Source organism: Paroedura picta, chromosome 11, assembly GCF_049243985.1.
Source record: "Paroedura picta isolate Pp20150507F chromosome 11, Ppicta_v3.0, whole genome shotgun sequence".
Lineage (NCBI taxonomy): Eukaryota > Metazoa > Chordata > Lepidosauria > Squamata > Gekkonidae > Paroedura > Paroedura picta.
Window position 1 is genome coordinate 42,145,466 of NC_135379.1, and position 20,702 is coordinate 42,166,167.

General features: G+C 40.0%; 1 protein-coding gene across 5 annotated transcripts in view; it reads left to right on the forward strand.

Annotated features, from left to right (window-relative positions):
• TRAK1 (trafficking kinesin protein 1) overlaps positions 1 to 20,702 on the forward strand; it is an 86,427-nt gene that overhangs the window by 30,932 nt on the left and 34,793 nt on the right. For 2 of the 5 annotated variants that reach the window (XM_077303064.1, XM_077303063.1), the window contains 2 exons: positions 17,005 to 17,081; positions 18,685 to 18,801. In XM_077303064.1, the coding sequence (XP_077159179.1) occupies positions 17,031 to 17,081; positions 18,685 to 18,801 (168 nt within the window). In that variant the 5' untranslated portion in view covers positions 17,005 to 17,030. Of the gene's footprint in view, positions 1 to 6,478; positions 6,732 to 17,004; positions 17,082 to 18,669; positions 18,802 to 20,702 lie in introns of those variants that run through there. The other 3 variants (XM_077303062.1, XM_077303061.1, XM_077303060.1) reach the window with 3 other exon arrangements.

Below are 20,702 nucleotides of genomic sequence, written 5' to 3' on the forward strand. Positions count from 1 at the left end.
ATAATAGAGGCATTATTGGTAACAGTTATTTGTAGGGATATTTACTAGCTTTCCAGTAGTACATTAAAATTTGAGACTGGTTGCTTTGTTTGCAAGCTATAGCTCAGATCAGAAAAGGCAGGAAAAATTGGCTTCAGCCATGATGATGTCATAAAAAACTTAAGCTACTAATCAGAGTGGATTATTACATCAGAACATAATACTTAGACATGTACCTTTCAGAAAAACACAGCATCATCTTACCTGATACAGACATACAGTTCAGACCATGGACTAAGAATTTTTTTAAAGCAGGAAGCCCCATCACCATGAGCCTTCAATGTGAATTGCTTTTGTGCAGGACTGGCAACAACATTATGTGACACAGAAGACATGAGGAGTACTTGTCAGTCTGGGCCATATTTGTCCTACACTCAGCACATTTCTTGATGAACACCTTCTGTGCCCTGAGACCGACCGTGAGAGGGGGGCGGAACGAGAGCAAGGAACAAACTTCCACTCCATGGTAGGGAGAGCTGAGGGAAGGGGTGCCTCCTGTCTTCATTCACACGCAACACTCCGTGTGCTGTTGAAAAGTGAGAAAACTTTGGATTTTTCATCTCCACAGCTGAGTTGTACATGTGCAGTCCCAGTGCATGCTTTCAGAGATCACTTGATTCAAGTGGGTAGCCGTGTTATCTACATGCGGTTATTTGCTGACTTTCCAGTACATGCGGATGTGAGCATCTGAAAAGCGGCTAGAAAGAATGGACTCAAGCTTAGGTTTGTGCTGTTAAACTAAAAGGCAGCTTGATTACAAGGATATCAATGGTCAAATCTGCAAATAGTTTTCCTGCAGTCCTGTCAGCAAAGCTATAGGTTATAGCCTGGAGATGCCCCTGACTCTGAAGACATCAGTTGTACAGGCATGTATTCGACAGAAAAACATGGGTTTGATCATTTTAATTACCTCTGTAGTTACAATAGAAACCAGCCATCATATTGGGAAGCTTGTTGCCTAATTTGAGTAGGTTCTGGCTAGCATATTGAATAATATTGTAGGCTTCATTTCATCTCTATCTATTATGCTTTCTTACTGGCGTCCTTTCTCAGTTACTTATCATCTCGCTAGTGCCAGTCAGTTTTCTTGATGAGAAGAACCATGCATTTTTCCAAATAAAATGTCTCCTTTTGTATCATAATGACACCTGAGGTTTGGTGAAGCTGCTGCAAAAAGGAGTAAGAGTGAGTAACTGGTAAGTAGAGATCACATACCTCATGAGCATAATCCTGTATCCTCACACTCTTTCTCAAGCTGAAGGGAAGTGAGCAATAAGCCACTTGCTTCCTTTCAACCAAAGTCCCAGTTCTCACAGGTGAGGGATCATGAACTTTGCCAAGGTAGAGCTGTTTTTCCCCTACATGTTTCAGAGGATACTTGTGTCTCCAGCAGGGCTGGTCAAACTGACTCTCCAGATGTCCATGGACTACAGTTCCCATGAACCAGTGACAACAAGGAAATGGTAGTATGTGGACGTCTAGAGAGTCACAGTTTGGGCACCTGTGGTCTACAGCAGTGGTCCCCAACCTTTTTATCACCGGGAACCACTCAACGCCTTTTACTGAGGCCCGGTGGGGAGGGGTAGTTAACTCCTCTACTCTCAACCACTGTCCTAACGCTCTCTGATCGCTATGGTAATGTTTAAACATCCCTTCAAAATAAGATATAGACACACCACAACAATGAAGTGTGTTGTAAAGGGCTGGGGGGGGGGATGAAGTAAAGGGCCGGGGGGGGGGGGAAGAAGGCGTCCTTCGGGGCCCACCTCCAATTAGTTGAAGGACCACATGTGGTCAGTGGCCCACAGGTTGGGGATCTCTAGTCTACAGGGACTCCCCTTGCTCTCTCCTTCCCCCCCATTGTGGATTTCGGTGCAGTAGAATCTCAGGGTACTAAGAATGAAAGTGATTCTTGAGTTCTGATGCTAAATTGTGGCTCACAGCATATAAGTTGGCAAGATGTTAGTTCTGCAGACTTCCAGTTTGTTTCCAGGCTCAATTAAAAGTGCTGGTTTTGATTTTTTAAAACCTGAACGGCTTAGTTCCAAAGCATCTGTATGAACTTGCCTGAGTGCTGGAATTTGATTGTGTAACACTGATATATTTTGTGCAACAGAAATGGTTTTATTCTAGTCAGGAAACATACATGCCCCTCCCCATCGTGGTATCTTTACTCTGCATGCTTAAAACTCCGTAATGTAGGTGAGGCTGAGATTGAGAGGCCCAAGATCCTCTAGGTAAATTCAGCATTCTGACCACTCTACTGACTCTACCTTGTGACTTTAGATAATGGAATCTACACAACCAGGCTAATCACTGAAAGGTAAGAGTCTCTACTAACTTGGGGAATCACCAGAAAGCTATTGTTTTGTTAATTTACCTTCTGCCCCACTCAGGTATCCTAATTAGGACAAAAATTGCTTGAGAAGGGGACCGGATTGTTGAAAGCAGCGGTTTTAAAGAAACCATAAGACGGGAGTTTGGCATGCTCAATACCCCCAAGGGTTTATAGAAGCCTAGAAGTGAGAGTGTTTTGGATGTGTATGTATATGGTTTTGTAGAAAAGTGGAATGTAAATGCCCTAAGTAATTAATAAATTGTGCTTATTAGCGTTGGACTTCTGAGAGGATGTGCCTCTATTCAAATCCCTCACAAGCCTTGCAACCCACTAAGTGATTTGTAGTCTAATCTACTCTACAGGGCTATTGTGGAAAAAAGGGGCTTAGCTTGTGTATTGGGGGGGTGCCAATATTGTCAAACTTTTGGGATGATATTTCTCTTTTAAATGATTGGGTGAATGCAAGAGTTCTGATGCTTGTTATTATTTCAGATGATTGTTGTTGTTAGTTGCAAAGTCATGTCCGACGATCACAACCCCATGGACAATGATCCTCCAGGCCTCCATTTCAGATGATATATTAACATAATACATGCTTTGAGGGACAATCACTAGAAGAGGCTGTAAGCAAATAAAAAACTGGGTGTGTCAGAAAGAGAGAAATAAATATAGCATTATTTTATCAAGGAATAAATATGCGGATGTGGGCAGGTATGCCAAATACTTAAGAGATTTGGGCTCATAATAAAACCTTGTTTGAGAAGGTTTATATTTGACTTACTTCCTCTTTGGTTTTCTGTGGAACAGTTACAGCTTTTTAAGTACTTGGCTCTGGATGAAGTACCTGTGTAGGAGTCAGGTGCCCCATGTCATTGTTGATTTGACATGCAAAACTAAACATAATAGCATCATCTCCTAGAATCAGATCAAAACATATCTATTGCATACACTATAAATGTTAGTCATGTTACTACACTCGTATCTGTTCCAAAATCTGTTGGGTCTGCACAAGTAACTTGCACTGTTTTGGAATTACTTACTCTAATCCAATGCATATTTCAACTATGACCAGCAAGCTTTAGGATAGGTGCCTTAGGGACCATTCATATGATGGGAAGTCCTCATGGCCATAACAACAATTTTGTATCTCATATCTGCCAGGAGTGCCTAGCCATATAACATGCTGTATTCTGATGGTGACTGTAACACATATGGAAAATGGCCTTCAGCCTCCCTCCACTCTCATGGCCCTTTTTAAAGTTTTCTCCTCAGAGGGCAGTCCTTCACCCTAATCTTATCATTCCTAATTAGATTCCAGATTCCATTTATCCCAAGATATCATTTTGCCCATGTTTTTCCCATTGCATTCTTTAGATATTAAAAGGGCATTCAAGAGAATCCTGGAGTTCTGCAGGGAAAGAGCCCTGTTTGCTTTTGTGGCTCTAAGAGGCAGGAAAGCCATATCTCAGACCCTGTCGTGATGGCTTTTCAAGGCCATGAAGGAGTGTTATGATTAGACCAGATTACCTGCCCATTGAACATTTGCAATCATTCAACTATTGCAGTGGCTTCTTCAGCAGCTTTCCTGAATGGAATGCCTTTGATAGATATCCGCAAAGCTGCCACCTGGTTATCAGCAGACGTATTTGTATGACACAACACTTTACATCCTCAGGCAAGACATGAGGCTCAAGTGGGCAAGGCAGTTCTTCATTTGCTGTTCCAGTGAACAGAACATGCTCCACCACCTGGTGAATAACTTGCTAGAATCCCCAAGTGGGACTGCACAGAGAATCTATTATGAAAACAAAATTGCACTTAGCCATAACTATTGTTCATCAAGTATTGTCTGTGCAGGCACACATGCCCTCCCTCCTGCCCCATAGAATGCTCTGCCCTTGGCAGTGCTAGAGGTATTCAGAGTAGGGGCACTATTGTATAGGAGCACATGGTCCCTGGATGGCTTTTAGCCGTAAAGGTCTATCCAGTTGCAGGCCTGTTTAGGCACAATCCCCACGTCTGCATTCACAGAAGATACTCTAAGAAGAGTAGTTACAGGTAAGTGCAGGGAACCAAAGGATCACATGACTAGTTACACATACTCAAGGGAATGTTGGACTGGTTTTTGTTTGTTTGTTTTTTTAATTTAGTAGTGTGCTGTGACATGTCAAACTGCTTTTGAAACTCATGGTAATTCCAGGAGCAAATTGCAATAGTTTCTGGTAGTCTTTATTTTAAACTAGAAGTGGGGGCGCGGTGACAAAAATTCCTTTGAGCATGTGGTAATGCTTGGGCATGCTAAAAGTAGCTTTTTTCATATCACGCTTAGTAATTATTCCTACCTGTAGTTATGCCAAATGCAGCCTTGATTCTACAGATTTCTTTCGTTCATCTCGAGCAATTGTAAATTATCTTCTAGATTATTTGGGTGAGCAGTTGCTTTAATTTGACAATTAAAAACGGTCCATGATATAGGACATGATAGGGAGTTAACACCATTAAGTATAATAACCACAGTTATCTCAGTTAAGCTGTTTTGAGAAGAAATATGTATTTTATAGTTGTCTGTGTAATAATAGTTGTAAATATTTCACATGAATGTTGTCTTGCTTTTGTATGATTCAAAGAAGGGGTAAAAATTAGTTGTTTTTTGTCACATGAATTTTAATCTTGCCCATTTTTGTCCCTGTACCAATTTTTCCACCATGTGGCCCTTGCCTCTTTGTATCGCAAAGGAGTTTCTGTGTCAAGGCTCTTATTCCGTCTTCAGTTTGCAAAGCATGTTTCAGAGACAAAACAGAAGTATATTTTAATATCTTGTAGCTTGTGCATAGCTAAACGTTGCTTCAAGTCATCCCATGATGCTGCATACATTAACACTTAAGACACTACAGATTATGTTTTTGTATCACGTGCTATCACCATAAACGCCGATATTGGTCAATGAAGAGGTGTGCACATTGCATGCTGGGAGGTATAGAAATGAAATGTGCAAATGTGAAGCAGCCTCGCTGTTCTGCATGAGATCTCCATGGTCCCTCTCAAGGGACCATTGCAGACATTATAGCCTTTCTCTTAACCATGTGTAAGAGGTTGGGATTCGAGCTGTGGGATTGTACAGTACCTCCTTCCCCTTCAGTTGTAAACCCACTTCTTTTTGTCGTATGGAGGACTGCTTCATCGATTGCTGTTTCCAAAACAAGGACGTATCTCTGTACTGCGGGGAAATACATAGTATTTCCCCCCAGTTTCTCATAGTATGTGAAGAACCTCAGAAGTATGTTTCTGTTTAGAGTCCATGTATTCAGAGTTGGCTTTGAAAGCGATCTGTTACTTATACTGAGAATTTGTCACCTCCATTACAAAGTGGAGCAGTGGATCTCTCTTCTTGGATAAGTGGCTTTAAGATTCCTGCTAGTGTCTTTTTGAGCTTGTGTCTTTTGTCCAAATTTGTCTGTCTCACATCCAAGTTTCAAACGTTTCAAATTTCCCAGTTATATTGTGGGGGGGAAATGATACAAAAGGGTGCATAGATTTATTTATGAAATCTGTTACAAAACAATGTACTAAAATTTCTTCTTTAGGAAGGTTGCTAAAATATAGGGATAATTTACTTTTTTAAAGGGGAAAATCAGTACTTTCTGTTTGTCAGTGATGCTGATGTCATGCAGCATACTGAATACTCGGTTCCTGTTTTCTGTCTTTAGAAATCTGTAGCTCTGACACTTGGGTAACCGATTTAATAGGTAACTTCTCCGCCCTGTCTAACTTCAACAAGGTGTGTAGCACTCTTTGTATCAATGTGTACTTCCTGGTGCAGTTGCTATGAAACTTGAAGGAAACTACCATTCATTTGTAGCATGGGGAGGAACTCTCTCAGGTTTAAATAGATGCTATTTCCCCCAAAATGGGGAAACTGGGTTTACTATATAAAACATGTTTTAAAAATGTAACTGGAAGTCTAATCTATGATAAGCAGCAAATAGATTACTTCTAGTAATGATTAGACAGATGGTACTTCTCCCTCCCCCATCTTTCCCTGTCCCCCCCCCTCCCCAGCTGTGTGGTAGTGATCACAGCATGCAAATAACCACCCAGTCATTCTAGCTAAAGTATGTTAGACGAAAAGGTTGCTATCTGCTCTATGGAAACATTATTTGGATTGATCTACAGATGTAACCTCCGTGATGTAGCCTTCCCTCTTTTCAGTGCATTAGTCTACAGGACAACTGCCCATGGATGATTGTAGCTATGTCACTGAATGAATCAGTAAATGAAGAAGAAAGTTTTGAGTATGATTACCATAATGAATATAGGCACAGACATAATGAGGACCTTGCTATCTTGGAAGAAGGTACTTTACATTGTCTATTATTTATTATATTAATCATAGTATATGGAAAGAGGCATTTCATTAATTTCATAGTGTTGGCTTACCAGCTTTTAGTAGATTACACAGTTCTGATTTTGAATTTTATTGCAGTTGTGGAGGAACATGTTTGCTCAGTAAACTTGAATAATGTTTTAAGCTTTCTTAGGAATACATGTTCAAAGTTGCTTTGGTGAAGTTGTGTGGTTTCAAAAGTCTAAATGTTGTCTGATTTGAGAGATATTGTAAGTTGAAGCTTTCTTGCCTAAATTCAGTTGTTCAAGACAAATAGGAATAGTGTTTTCTCAACCCCTACTGCAACTGTGTTGTATTATAAGACTGAAGAAAGAGGAAAGAGAATCTCCCATGTTCACTGGATGTTGGGGGGGGGGGTGAACATGAGAGAGGAGCTGATAGATGTGTCCTGAGGAAATAATCTGATTTCTATTTAAATTGTTCAACGAGTTAATTATGGTAACCTGTTAAACGTATATTTACTGTTAGAATTGTTATTGATATATTGTTGTGACCATTATTAATGTATGACGTTCTATATATCCCACAACATTCCCATGTAAACCGCCCTGGTCCGTACGGGAGGGCGGTATAAAAATCTAAGCAAATAAATAAATAAATAAATAAATATACCTTCCTCATCCCTCCTTCTAATATATGGGTTTTGAGTTGGCTTTGCCTGTTGAGTTAATACATTTGGATGGGCCTGCAAGGCATGCTGTATCTATTCAGCTCCATAGCCATAACATACTCTGTGCATTACTATAGAAGCTTGTAACTAGTAATAAGCTGGAACTTTGTGAAATCACAAATAAATGTTTGCCAATCTCTGTGATCACCTTAATCGCACATAATAAACAAAGCCTCCTTCTGGTATTCCCCTTTGATTTTAATGAAATGCATGTTATATCCCCCTGCACTTGCTCCTGCGTTCTGTTTATTTTTAAGTTTTATGCCCTGCCTTTTGGTAAAACGATCTCCAAGGCAGTTTGCAATAATTTTAAATAAAAGAAAGATGCCTTTCAGTAGAACATCTTTATGCATCAACCTTTTCCAGAATCTGTTTCAATAGATGCAAGTACTTGTATCATTCCTCTTTATTCAAGCTGCGAAGTGGATATAGGAAGCAATAGATTCTCCCCCCCCCCCCATCGATCAAGGTTGAAGGAAGGATACGGGAGAGAGAAAATGGGGAAATATAGTTACAGGACCATCAGAATTAGGAGGAAGGGGAAGGGGGAGCAAACCATGTTGAACAAAAGTGTGGTTAATTGGTACACAGTTAAATGTAGGTCAGCTGCTTATACTGAACTCCAGTAGGAATGAACACTCTTGGAAATGCTGTGTGTTTTTACTTTGCTTGTTTGTTTTTAAAGAGGGTTTTTGCACCTTTAATATTTAGAAATACAGATTCATGGCAGCTCCACCTTTAAGTCTTTTGCACTCTGTGATATAACAAACTACAAATGCAGACCCCCCCCCCCCCCGCCCGTTCTATACCGCTATTAAAAATGATGGGGCAATAGCGAGGAATGGATTAATTCCTTCCTTAGAACTATCTGTTTACCTAAGGCATAATGTACTGGTTTTCAAACTCTTCTGCTGTCAGGAGAGCCTTTTTATGCTAATCTGTCTGCTCTAGGAACTCAGGTATCTCCCCAAAACTGCCAATGATTCTGGGGGTCATTTTTAGGTCACATGTTTGACTCTGTTGATGTATGCCTCACAAATTACAGACATGGCTCTTGAGTCACACGGTTGATGAGACTCGTGTTCTTTTCTCCAGGTTCCTGGAGTACTGAAATGTCTTTGTCCTTTCTGTCTTTCTTTACCCTTGCATTTAGTCTCTTGTGGAACTCCCTTGATTTAGCACCGTCCTATATCCAGCTCCCTTTTAAACTTCTGTGTTGGTTCATGGACTCTGGACAGAGATTACCTGTTATCATGACTGTTTGTTTCCCTTAAGGTTAGTTTATGCAGTCACTTTAACATGGACATTTTGTAATTTTAGTCTGGTGAAGTAGATGTGACCAGTGTAACAAGTGCTGAGGAAAGTCAGCTGCTGATCCCAAAGGATCACATCACTAAGGCTTGAAGTACAAAGGAGATCATGAATGTTTTATTTCTGTGTGTATATATTTTGATAGAATTTGAAATGTGAAAACAGGCTATTTGGCATGTTGGCTTTGCACATTTGCACAAAGCGTAAATCTCCTGGCTGATTTTTCCGATATCACTAATGGTTATCACTTGATTAAGGCTTGTCTCCTGATGTTCGGCACACCTAAGGGCCTGCCTGGAGACTGGCATGATATCCAATGCTTGACTCAACTAGTATTAGAATTGCAGGGCAAAGGGTGTGTGGGTTGGCATTCCACATTTTGCTTCACATTTTGCTTTCACTGGAACTGCCATAATTGTTATCACTTGATTAAACTGTCTCCTGAGGTTTGGCACACCTAAGGGCCTGCATGGAGACTGGCATGAAATTCAATGCTTCATTCAACTAATATTAGAATTGCAGGGCAAGGGGGGGTGAGTTGGCACCCCACATTTTGTTCCATGAGTCTTTTAATTCTGCATCTTGTGTTTCCTTTTGAAACAACGTTCTTAAAGCAAACGTCTTAGCATGGCTCAAGCCATCCATGACTATTTACAAATTCTTTTGCCTTTTAAACAGACTTAGGTTCGTGAAGTATCAAGCATAATATCTAATCTTGGCACCTTCCTTACCTTAGATAATAAATTATTAGGCAACTTGCGATAGCAACATCTCTTTGAAGAGAAGTTAGCAAAATTAAAAAACCTACAGTAGCAAAGCTGTACCATTGGCTTGAGCATCAGATGTTTTTAAACATTTCTGATATAGCTGTATCCGCTTAACTCTGTGTACATAATACATTGTATATTTGCCAGTTTTTTCCCTCCAGTGAGTATGTATGTGCAAGCCCGAAATTGAAAAGGTTGTTGAGGAAGCAGAGTAATTGCTTGTAAAACCGTTGGTCATTGAGTCCTCTTGTATTCTCTGTCCCCCATTAGTGTATCTGTATATACAACACCTTGCGTTCTTTGGATAATAGTTTTCTCCTGAGTTGAGACAGGTAATGATGGCCCATTAAAGGAACTGAACTAGTTAATACTGCCTTCTGTTAGTAATAGTTCTCTTCTCCACTCAGTGTGATGTTCACAATCTGTACAGTTGTATACATGTCCACAGCTCTCAAGAAGCTCTAAGGAAGTTGTGTCAATGAACCACAGTTCACTGCCTAGCTGTGTGACATTTCTGTACTACAGGTGAGGCAGGCAGAACTAGTTGCAACAGAACGCTTGTGCAACTGAATGCATTGTGGGGTTTGGAGTCATCAGACTATCAAATTACAGAATGTTAAGGAACTGCAGCAAAAAAATAATGGTTTGTTGAGACAATAATAAGTAAAGATGTGTGTATATGTTACCATGAGAATAGAACTTTGTATTATGGTATTTGTGTAATTTGAACGCACCTAGGTAATCATCTCTAACAGAGCACAGGGATAGAAAGTCCCCAGTGCAGAGACTGAGGTGCCTTGACATACTTTAAGATCTGCTGATGTAACCTGCCATATAAAGACCTCTCATTTAAAGAGTTTTCTCGTAGTCACGTCTCCAATTTCTGACTTCTTTAGTACATTTTTTTATCAGAACTTCTATACAATGCATGAAATATAGCCTATGTTTTATTAAATAAAACTATTTTTTTTGTATCCTGTTCTATATCTTTACAACTAGGCAAGCATGTGAAATCTTGAATCCTGCTGATGCTTTCCAGCAGGTTTTATTGGAAACATCTAGACAGTTTTCAGTACATTGTTTGGATTTTATGTTGCGTTATTCTAAAAATGCACCTCTCCTCTCTGTGCTAATCAAGATATGCTGTTGCTGTACAAGTATGGAAAAGAGGCAAGTGTTCCTGGACATGAAACCCATGTCCTTCATTTGCTATACTGGCTCTATAATAGGCTGCCATTCCATTGGGAAATTAACACAGGCAAAGAGCTTTCAGATAAAACACTTTAATCTGAAGGATGATATTTTATACTGAAGGTGAATATGGCTTCTGTTCATGTGATTTTTAGAAGTTATGTGATGTGTGGAGAGGGAGGGTAGTCTGTGCAACAGGGAAATGGCTATTGTACCCTTTTAAATTAGAGTTTTCTACCTCGTCTATTGATAAATAATTATTATAAAAATGAGCATGATGTGTATGATTGTGCAATTTTAGTATAACCTGTGCGATTTTGCATTTCATAACACTCTTGTGCCTAGTTGACACAGTTTATTTCTTACTGTGCCCTTTCTTATTTCTGTTCTAGCTGTTTTTGTATTTTCCCAGTTTATTTGTTTAGAAAAGACAGCTTTCTCTTTCAAGTGATTCTCAAGGTGGGAATCAAGAGTAAACCAATATACAATTATATATACAATTATAGCATCAATAAAAAGATCTGAAAGATAAATGGAGAAAAAAATAGTGTCCAGTAAAAGCAAACAGGTAATCATAAAATGCTTGCAAAAGGTATTTAAAGATCCCTTTAAAGGACCAGACAAAAGGTATTTAAAGCTGCCTTTAAAAGACCAGTCCCCAAATCTGGCAGATCTCCCTAGGCCAGGCTTTCTCAACCAGGGTTTTGTGAAACCCTGGGGTTTCTTGACAGCCTGGGGTGTCTTGACAGCCCAGGAAGTGTTTCCTGAATGGGTGGGAGTTAATTATGTTTTAATCTATTTTTTAAATTTGTTAAACATTTATCAGGTGGTATGACCATATATGGTCATATTGGCCTGTTCCCGCTTCCTAAAATGGCCAATGATGAGCCTGGAGGGGATGGGAAGAGGAGGGCCCCCAGGTGGGCATGGAAACAGCTATGTTTTCCAACCATATTCTGCATGATCGCGTCACTTCTGGGGTTTCTAAAGCCTGAAAAATGTTTCAGGGGTTTCTCAATGGTAAAAAAAATGTTGAGAAAGGCTGCCCTAGGCAATTGGTTCCATAATTTGAGGGCCACTGCTGAGAGAGCCCTATTAAGAGGGGCTACTGTCTGATGAAGTCATCTATATTAGGTCTTATAGAGGGAAGGAACGTATGTCAGAAGTCGCTTCCTCAAATGTTGCATGTTGGGGGGGCAACAAAGGAAGGAATTGAAGAGAACATTCAGTGGCAGTTGTATCTGCTATATTTTAATGTATTTTAAAAAAATTATTTGAAGATTATTAACCATTTATTGTATTCTGATGATGATGAAGTAGTTTTCAGATGGGACCTTACTGACTGTGCATCAATATTTTGACTTCCTAGTGTTTGTTTCTGATTTGTTTGGGGCCTTTTGTGGCCTAGAGGAGCTTAAATTATACTTCTGTATCCAGATGCAAATTAGATTGTTTCCGTTTTGGTAGAGAAGATGCTTTGTTTGACTTTACTGATCACACCAGGATGGTTCAAGGTATTGTGTCTGCCACAGGGTGAAAAATGTGGACACAGTCCAGTGCACCTGATGGCACAGTAGGTTATCTGTAGGGTAAGACTGAAATTAAAGGCAGAATAGTGAAACACTAGTTCTCCTAGCAGGTTTCTAGTGCCGCTATATTGGTCCAACCACACTGCATCATGGCAGCCACACCTTTCTGTATCTGGGTGGCAGAACAGAATTAAAACTCAAAAGATGAGAAAAATGTCTTGTAAAGCAGGGATAGTCAACCTGTGGTCCTCCAGATGTTCTTGGACTATAATTCCCATGAGCCCCTGCCAGCAAACGCTGGCAGGGGCTCATGGGAATTATAGTCCATGAACATCTGGAGGACCACAGGTTGACTATCCCTGTTGTAAAGAATGCTGGGACACAGAGGGAGGCTGTAAGAATTTATGGGGAAAGTGGTTGAAGATGGCAACTGCATTGTGAGCAGCAGAAAAGAGAATAGAGCTGGTACAATCAGTACTCCATTGCAGTAGGCATGAAAATGCCTTTATTTAATTAGCATATCCAGTTTCAGTCTGCAGACTAGATTCCCTGTCTAAGGAAGCAGTGTAGACATGTGCAGCATGCCTTTGGATTATGGAGCCTTTGGATTATTAATGCCTTTGGATTATTAATGGAGTGCAGGAGTGGGCTGACCATTTTCTATACTAGGGGAAATCCTAAAGAGCCATTTGCCCTAAGCCCCATCCACCCCCACTGTAGGGAGCCCGCAAGGAAGGATATGCATGCTGCTGGTATAGGATGAAGAAGGGCTGGGTTTTTTTTATACCCCGTTTTTTACTTCCAGAAGGAACCTCAGTTTGCCTTACAATCATCTACTTTTCTTCTCCCCAAAACAGACTCTCTGTGAGGTAGATGAGTCTGAGGGAGCTCTGAGGGAACTGCGACTGGCCCAAGGTCACCTAACCGGCTGCCTGTGGAGGAGTGGGAAATCAAACCTGGTTCTCTGGAGGCCATTGCTCTTAACCATGACACGAAGCTGGCTCTCCAAGCAGGAAGCTACTGTGTCTACTCTCTTCCTAACTTAGACCCATGAAGAACATGGTCACAGCCAGGTTCATCTTCACCCTATGCCAGCCCCACCAGTGAAAAGGAACATACTTAGGCATAGTTTGTCTGGAGAGCAGAAGTACGGCAGTGCCACCTTTGCCCTACTAGCTTGGATGGAGCGGAGCTGGTAAGGAGGAATGCAAGAACGTCTCCTTTCTTTGCTGCTAACTTCATGAGGTGAGGGAGGGTGTGGTGGCTGAAGGGGGTTGGCCCTTTCCCAGGACCATTTGGGCCTCCTACCAGCCCCGGTGGGGTGGGAAAACAAGCTGTGCCAGCTGAGTTCGGGAGGTAAAGGAAAGATGAGCAGACAAAGTGACAGATACGTTTGGATAGTTTGCCTGTTACCTGCTGTTATCTAGATGAATGTAGGCTGTATTCCTCCCTTTTATACGAGCTCATTTCTTAGGAATGATATAATCTGGAAAGTACAGTGGATCCAGTCAGATTAGGAAATTGTGCCAGTACTCTTCAGATCCCTCCCAAGCTAAAATTATTTGAATTCTCCTCCCAAATATGACTAGAACCATGGAGATTCTCATTGTCGGCACTTGTGTGTCATCACTGCCTTCTCTCACCAGAAACAATCATATGATTACATTTAAGAAATCGATATATGCCTGGTGAATTTCTCCAGTAGTTCTGCATTCTTCTCATCATCCATAAAACCTACGGCAGTATACTTGGCTTTGACCTCCATGTTATCTTCAGAATAACCCTATGAGATGGGTTGGACTAAGAGAAACTGATCCAAGATGAGCCAGTGAATTTCATGGCGAATGGGGATTTGAACCTGGGTTTCCCTGGGCTAGTCTTTGTTTTTGCAGTGGAAGCAAGGCAACTTGAGGTCTGTTTTCTTTTTAGGGCATTTATTGTGTAATTTATCTTAAAAGAAGATATAAACTTTAGTCACATCCAATTATCGGGATTTGGGGTTAAGAAATATACCAAATGTTTAGAAAATTCATTTCCCCTTTATTATATCACTTCTTCCTATTAACATTTTATAAAATCTTTCAGGGATATGTGAGATTTGTAAATCTATTATTTGTAGCTAATAATTAAATTCATTTTCTGAGGAGGCAGGTGCTGTAAGGCAAACAGTTCTTCACACTGAATTTATCTTTTCAGAGTTTCAATTAATTTTGAGACGGACAGTACATCTGTTGTTGTTCTGGCATGGCTTAATTCATTTAAAACAAATTAAGTCCAAATGCCTTTAAAGTAATTGTGCCCCAGCAAAAGGAAAACGGACACTGTGCATTAATTACATCCGTAATCTCTTTCCAAACATGTAGGCATAGCAAAAGAACACTCGAAGCATTGTTCTTGTTAGTCATTTATACTTGGAAGGTGACTTATTTTCTCTTTCTACCAGTGTTTATATAGCATCATGACCTGTGGTATGCGTGACACAATAGTAGTTTTATGATCAAAAACATCACCACTACCAAGTATTGTGGTACTTGAAATGATTCACTGACCAAGCAAAATAATTGTTAATGGCATTTTTATACTGTAAATTCTGACAAATGAGACAAATTAAGGCCTTTTGCTGCTTTTCAATGCAAGAATGGTAAAGGTACTTACATACTGCATTTCCCCCCCTGAACATTAGGTATTTAATATCTACTGGAATCTTTACAGCCTTTCATTTTCTGATGTAAAAACCATCTGCGGACCCCCATCCAGGTCCCACTATCTGCTCTGAAGACATAATAACTTTAGTGCCATTCCATAGCAGTCGATGCAGAATTCCACCTTGGCTCAGTGCAGACACAGTGACTGCTTACTGGATATAATCCAGAAGCTACAACAACCTTTATTCTATTTTTAACACTCCTAATTCTGTTATTTGTATTTTAGTCTGTAATAGGACTTTGCATTAGAAACCAAAATGCTTCCATTGAATCGGGACAGTTTCAAGTAACAGCAACATTCCTCGTCCCCCTCATGAGAGTTCGAAGTCTCCTGGAAATAAAATACTAATAAAGACCTGTTGAAAAGGCAGGGACATTAAAAAGAGTATGTTTCCACATTGCTCTCTAGGCTACAGTGTACACTCCCCTGTTGTTGAGCTGCCCTTGCAAAATCATATTTGGACTGTCAACTGTGGTCACTTCTTGAACAAGGGAACAGTCCCGTCGTAACTTTAGAGACAGAGCAACTAAAATCACTAAGAGCTTCACCCAAACAATAGCCAGCACACTGGCACTCCCCTAGGCAGAGCAAGGTCACTAGCTGGGGGAAAATTGATAAGGGTTGGAACGTGCTGATTTGATATTTGCATAACGAGTTCTAAAAGACACGGTGTTTGGTCGTTGCTGTGTTTTTAAAAACAATGTCAATATACAATCAAGGTCATGCAGAATGCAAGCGGCCAGGGAAGGATAGTGCTATGTGGCTTGTTCTGCATGTTAACGGGCTTCTTAAGGATGCTGTGTTCTCTCAGCAATGCACTGGAGTGGTGGCAACAAATAGACAAACAAGAGCATTACTCTGAAAGCATTGCCTTTGGCTCCCTCTGAAGGGCCATACTGAGGCAATCTTTGCAGTACTATTGTAGATCTATCAACTATACACCCACGGTCTATAAATCATTTAAAGTCCATAGGGAACGGATTTACTGGCCTGATCAGACCAGTGATGTCCTCTTGGTCTCAATTATACTGTGATGATGATGATGATGATGATGATGATTGATTGATGATAATGTTTATTGCTATCTTGCTCTTTCTTAGTCGACTCAGGGTGGATAACAGCCAACTTTAAAAACATACAAATCAATAAAAGCATTAAAACAATGAACCACCTCCTCTTAGTAATAATTGTACCTTTCTGGGGTTGGTCAGAGCTTGGAGGGCCCTTATGTAAGTGGATGGGTTCTCCAGCTGGGAGGCCAGTATATATACCTGGCCTCAGCTATAGCCCTGAAATAACAGCTCAGTTTTGTGGACCTCTCGGACTGTTTAATGTCCTGATCTCCTCAGGCAGAGCATTCCACCAAAGTGGGGATAGGGCCGAAGAAGCCCTGGCCCTGTTTGAGACCAGTTTTATCTCTTTTGGGCGGGGGACCTTGAGCAGATTTGGATTGTTTGATCATAATACTCTCTGGGGGAGTATAGGGAATTCCTTTACATTCCAGGGATTGCTGTGTAGAAGTGATAGCTTTGTAAAAGTACATTTTTGCTCTGTTAAATAATTAAATTCCACTGAGCTTTTAAATATTTTAAAGAGTAAAGTGGCCATCTCAAGCATGCATTCTTGAGATATGGGATATGGTGAGGCTTTGGAGGTAACTGTGTAGGATTCTGCCTTAAGTAATTTTGAGAAATGATATAGCTTTGTGTTCTGACACAGGCTGTGGAAGATCTGGGGTCCCTCCTCAGGATGCTAGTACATATGGGGCAGGAGGTGCCCCCTCCCTCTACCGAGGCTGGCTGGGCGGGGAGTGTAGGCAGTGGGTGTTTTCAACCTGCGCCAGATTGGTGGGTTGGGAGGGACAAAGAGGGATTATGCTGTCAGGGGTTTTGTAATTGTATTTTATTGGGTTTTTATTGTAAAGTGTGCCACAAGCCAGCTTGGACCGGGCAGTGGTCAATCAATCAATCAATAAAAATGTTTATATTAAATGTTGTTTCTGCCATTCAATGGGAAAGCACATGAATAATTTCCCTTTTCCTTTATAGTTTTATGTGCTGAAAGAGTGGGCCAGATGACTAAAACATACAATGACATTGATGCTGTTACACGTCTTCTTGAAGAGGCAAGTATTCCATTTTCATACAAGTTTTATCACTTTGGAAAACTTAACAGAAACCATTATTTTCCAGCCTTGGTAAATGTCTATGTTTTGTATCCACCCAAGAATAAAAATAGTTGTTAATGCAAGGTTGCTTGTGCTGAAAGCGGGCACAATCCAACAAGTGTTAGTTGCATCTAAATCCTGTTGAAAAAAAACTAGATAGATTTTAGTAATGGGAAATGAAGTTCCATTTATCTGTGGCCAAGTTGTGGAAATCTTGCTGCATTCTGGTGATTGTGTTCATAGACAACAAAAAAACATATTGCTACCCTAGTGCTCCTTGATAAATGTTTGTATTTTTAGTGTTGCCACACCATATGACAAAACAGAAAATGTGTTTTTGTCAGTTATCAAATTGCACAATAACCAATATAGAATGCCATTTAACTAATGGTAGTTGTGGCAAAAACAATGTGTGTGAGAATGTCCACAACTAATTTGTTCCATTAATTTCAAAGTAAATTGCAGCTAAGTGGTTTTGGGTTGCTCTTTCCTTAAGCCACCCAGCTTTAGAGTAGCATGCTAACTAGGAATTAATGAAATCATGAAGACTTGGGAGTAAACAAGTCTAGGGCTGAGATTTAGAGATAATTGATAAACTAGTTTGGCCGCATCCATCAAATTTCCGTCCCTGAGGTTAATCTCCTAAAGTTCATTATTAAGAAACAAGAAACTCAAAAACTTTTAGTACTTGAGGAGATTGCCTCAAGTCTACGTTTGCAAGTATAGCGCTGAGCATCTTGCATGCTCAAGAAACAAATGCAGCTTCTTGCTTAATAAATATGAGTCTGAAGCCGGCCCTCCATATATAGAGATCCCTAATAGTTGGCTGTAACCTGTTGTTGTCTCCTCTCATTGGATCTCTGGATTGTGGGAAAGTGGGACTTGGGGGTAAGTCAACATTCTCTCCATGATAGCATATTAATCAAATACATAAACTCTGAAAAAACTGGTTCTTGTCTGAGATCAGGTCATCTAGGTGCTCAGTGGATGAATTTAAGCATACTGTTACAGTGTAATCCTAAAAGAGACACTATTCAAACCTATTGACTTCTGTGGATTTAGGTGGTAATAATGCCATTTAGAAGGTGCCCTGTAGTATCCATCCTGCACTTGCTGTGCTGGAGTGATAACAGTGCCCTACTTTTGCAAGCTGGCTGTAAGAATTATTGAAATAATGTCGATTATGTGCTTTGAATACTGTATAATTCTACGCATTTTTAAACAAAAACAATAAAACATGAATTTCCTTCTCTCACTCTGTATGCTTTACAAATACTAACAACTTTCAGACAAATAAAAACTGAACTTCATTAACTTCTGTATACCTACATGAGAAGTGTTCAGTTTTTATGGTTTATATCTGCTTTTCTGAATTATGGGTGTCTCCTGCACCAGAAGAAGAAAAGAGAATAAGCACAAATTATTGGGTTTGTTTTGAAACAAAGTCATGTTTGTTTTCCCTAGAAAACATATTGAACCTTGTTTGAGTTTTCAAAAGGTAGTTATGTTCTAAATGAACAAATAACCAAGACCAGTTTTTCCCCCCTTTCATTTTTTATAGAAAGAACGAGATTTAGAATTAGCAGCTCGGATTGGCCAGTCATTACTAAAGAAGAATAAATCTCTAACTGAGAGAAATGAACTCCTTGAAGAACAAGTAGAACATATCCGGGAAGAGGTAAAGCCAATCACATATGCTGAATGTTTCCAGTCAAGAAAACTTCCTCTTTTTTTCCTCCTAAGCCAAACCTGATTGGTTCTGTTTGCCTTCACATCTTGCCATTTTGCCCTTATGTGTTCCATAATAATACTCCATAAAGATGAAACAAAATGGATCCTCAGGTGCTTGGCCTTCCACAGCTACTTCGCCAAGTAGTTTGACTTTATGGCTTGTGAAGCCCCACTAAACAGGACAGCCTTTCTCTGCCCTAAATGATTCCTTCTTTTCATATATGTTCCAGTTTGCCCAAACATCTTCTTAGTCTTCTCCTCCCTAGTGTGTCTTGTTAAGCACTGATAATAGATGACAGTTACTGTTTACTTGTCCACTTGTACTTCATACCCAGCTCCTGGGCTCTTTGGACTTCTTCAATGTACTGTAACTGTCCCTGTCCTGCCGTCTGGCTTCCCTGTCATTGTCCTGCTACCCTGTGGGGTGAAGCTTTTTGTCCTCCATTACTCTCACATTCTTCTGAAAAGCAGAAGTGTCCCAAGGCACCACTAGGATGGAGACCTTTCTCAGTCTGCAGTTGGTGATAGTCTAGGCTAAGAGTCACTGTGGTAATTCCAACTTTGGCCAGTTTCTACTCATCCTTCACAACTTAGCCTGTAGTTTCATCATAGAATCATGGAGTTGGAAGGAGCTATACAGGCCATCCAGTCCAACCCCCTGCTCAGGCTTAGCCTAAAGTATCCATGATCTATTCTATATCATAATAGATCAGTATTGGCTGTGCGTTTTGTTGAACTAAAGGTCACTTGATCAGTTGTATCCCCCCCTCCTCCCCTGTCTCTTACAAGCATTCTTCAAACTTTTTGAACTTTTCATTTACGTTTGCTTTTTTTCCTTACAGCTCACCATTGGCACATTTTAACTAGAACCCTTAACAATCAACATGGTGTTTCCTTGTGAATCAAATATTTCACCACCCAATGCCATTTAAAATCACCATCATATTTCCATTTATTCCTAATCAGTGAAAACCATTGTTCTCATCTTTTACATCATAGTATTGTTACATGTCCCTTATGTTAAAAGCCAGATTATGTATTAAGGTGTTGCAATAACATAAAATAAAGCATTGTTTATCCCTTTTTGCCTCTTAGATGATATTGCCCAATGACCCATGAAAGATGTGCGAACAGTATCCAAAAGTACCAAAGAACACTTTTGCTTTAAGGAAAATTTTGTTTGAGAATGAATTGCCTGGAATTACTACCCTTCCTTTTGGGATCTTAGGGATCCTGTGTTTGCTATTTTATATCCACTTGTACTAGAATCTCTAAGGCTCTTTCTTGTCCAGTGTTTCAGTCTTGTACATGTGTGCAAATGAGGGGGACAGAATAAGAAAGAACCGTTTGTGACACATAACTCCACAACAGTGACCGGGAATTCAAATGATAATTTATTCACCAATTTTCAAGTAGTGAAATGTGCTGCTTCAAGACTACAGGAAGTTGCTTTGTACAATTGTATTTCATCCGGACAACCAGGACAAATTTTTTAAAGTCTGATGATATTACGATCTCCAGATATTTAAATGTGAGCTAGTGTCCGAATATCACAATTCTAATAGTTATGGATTTAGACTGTTTGTCTAAACTTTGTCCACAACTTTCAACAGCTATAAAGACTAGAAGCATCATTCTTGTTGAAATTCTAAACGTTATACCATGTCAAAGAAAAAACCGCCCTTCTGTCCTCATCTCTCTTTTTTATTATTAAAAAAAAAATCACCAGGGTTCAGTATAATGAAAATATTTTGCTACTTCAGGTTAATCTTGTACATACTGTTGTATCATATGAATATTTCTTTAAGAAGTCATGAGGCAAATGATTGCACACTGGCAGAATTGCAA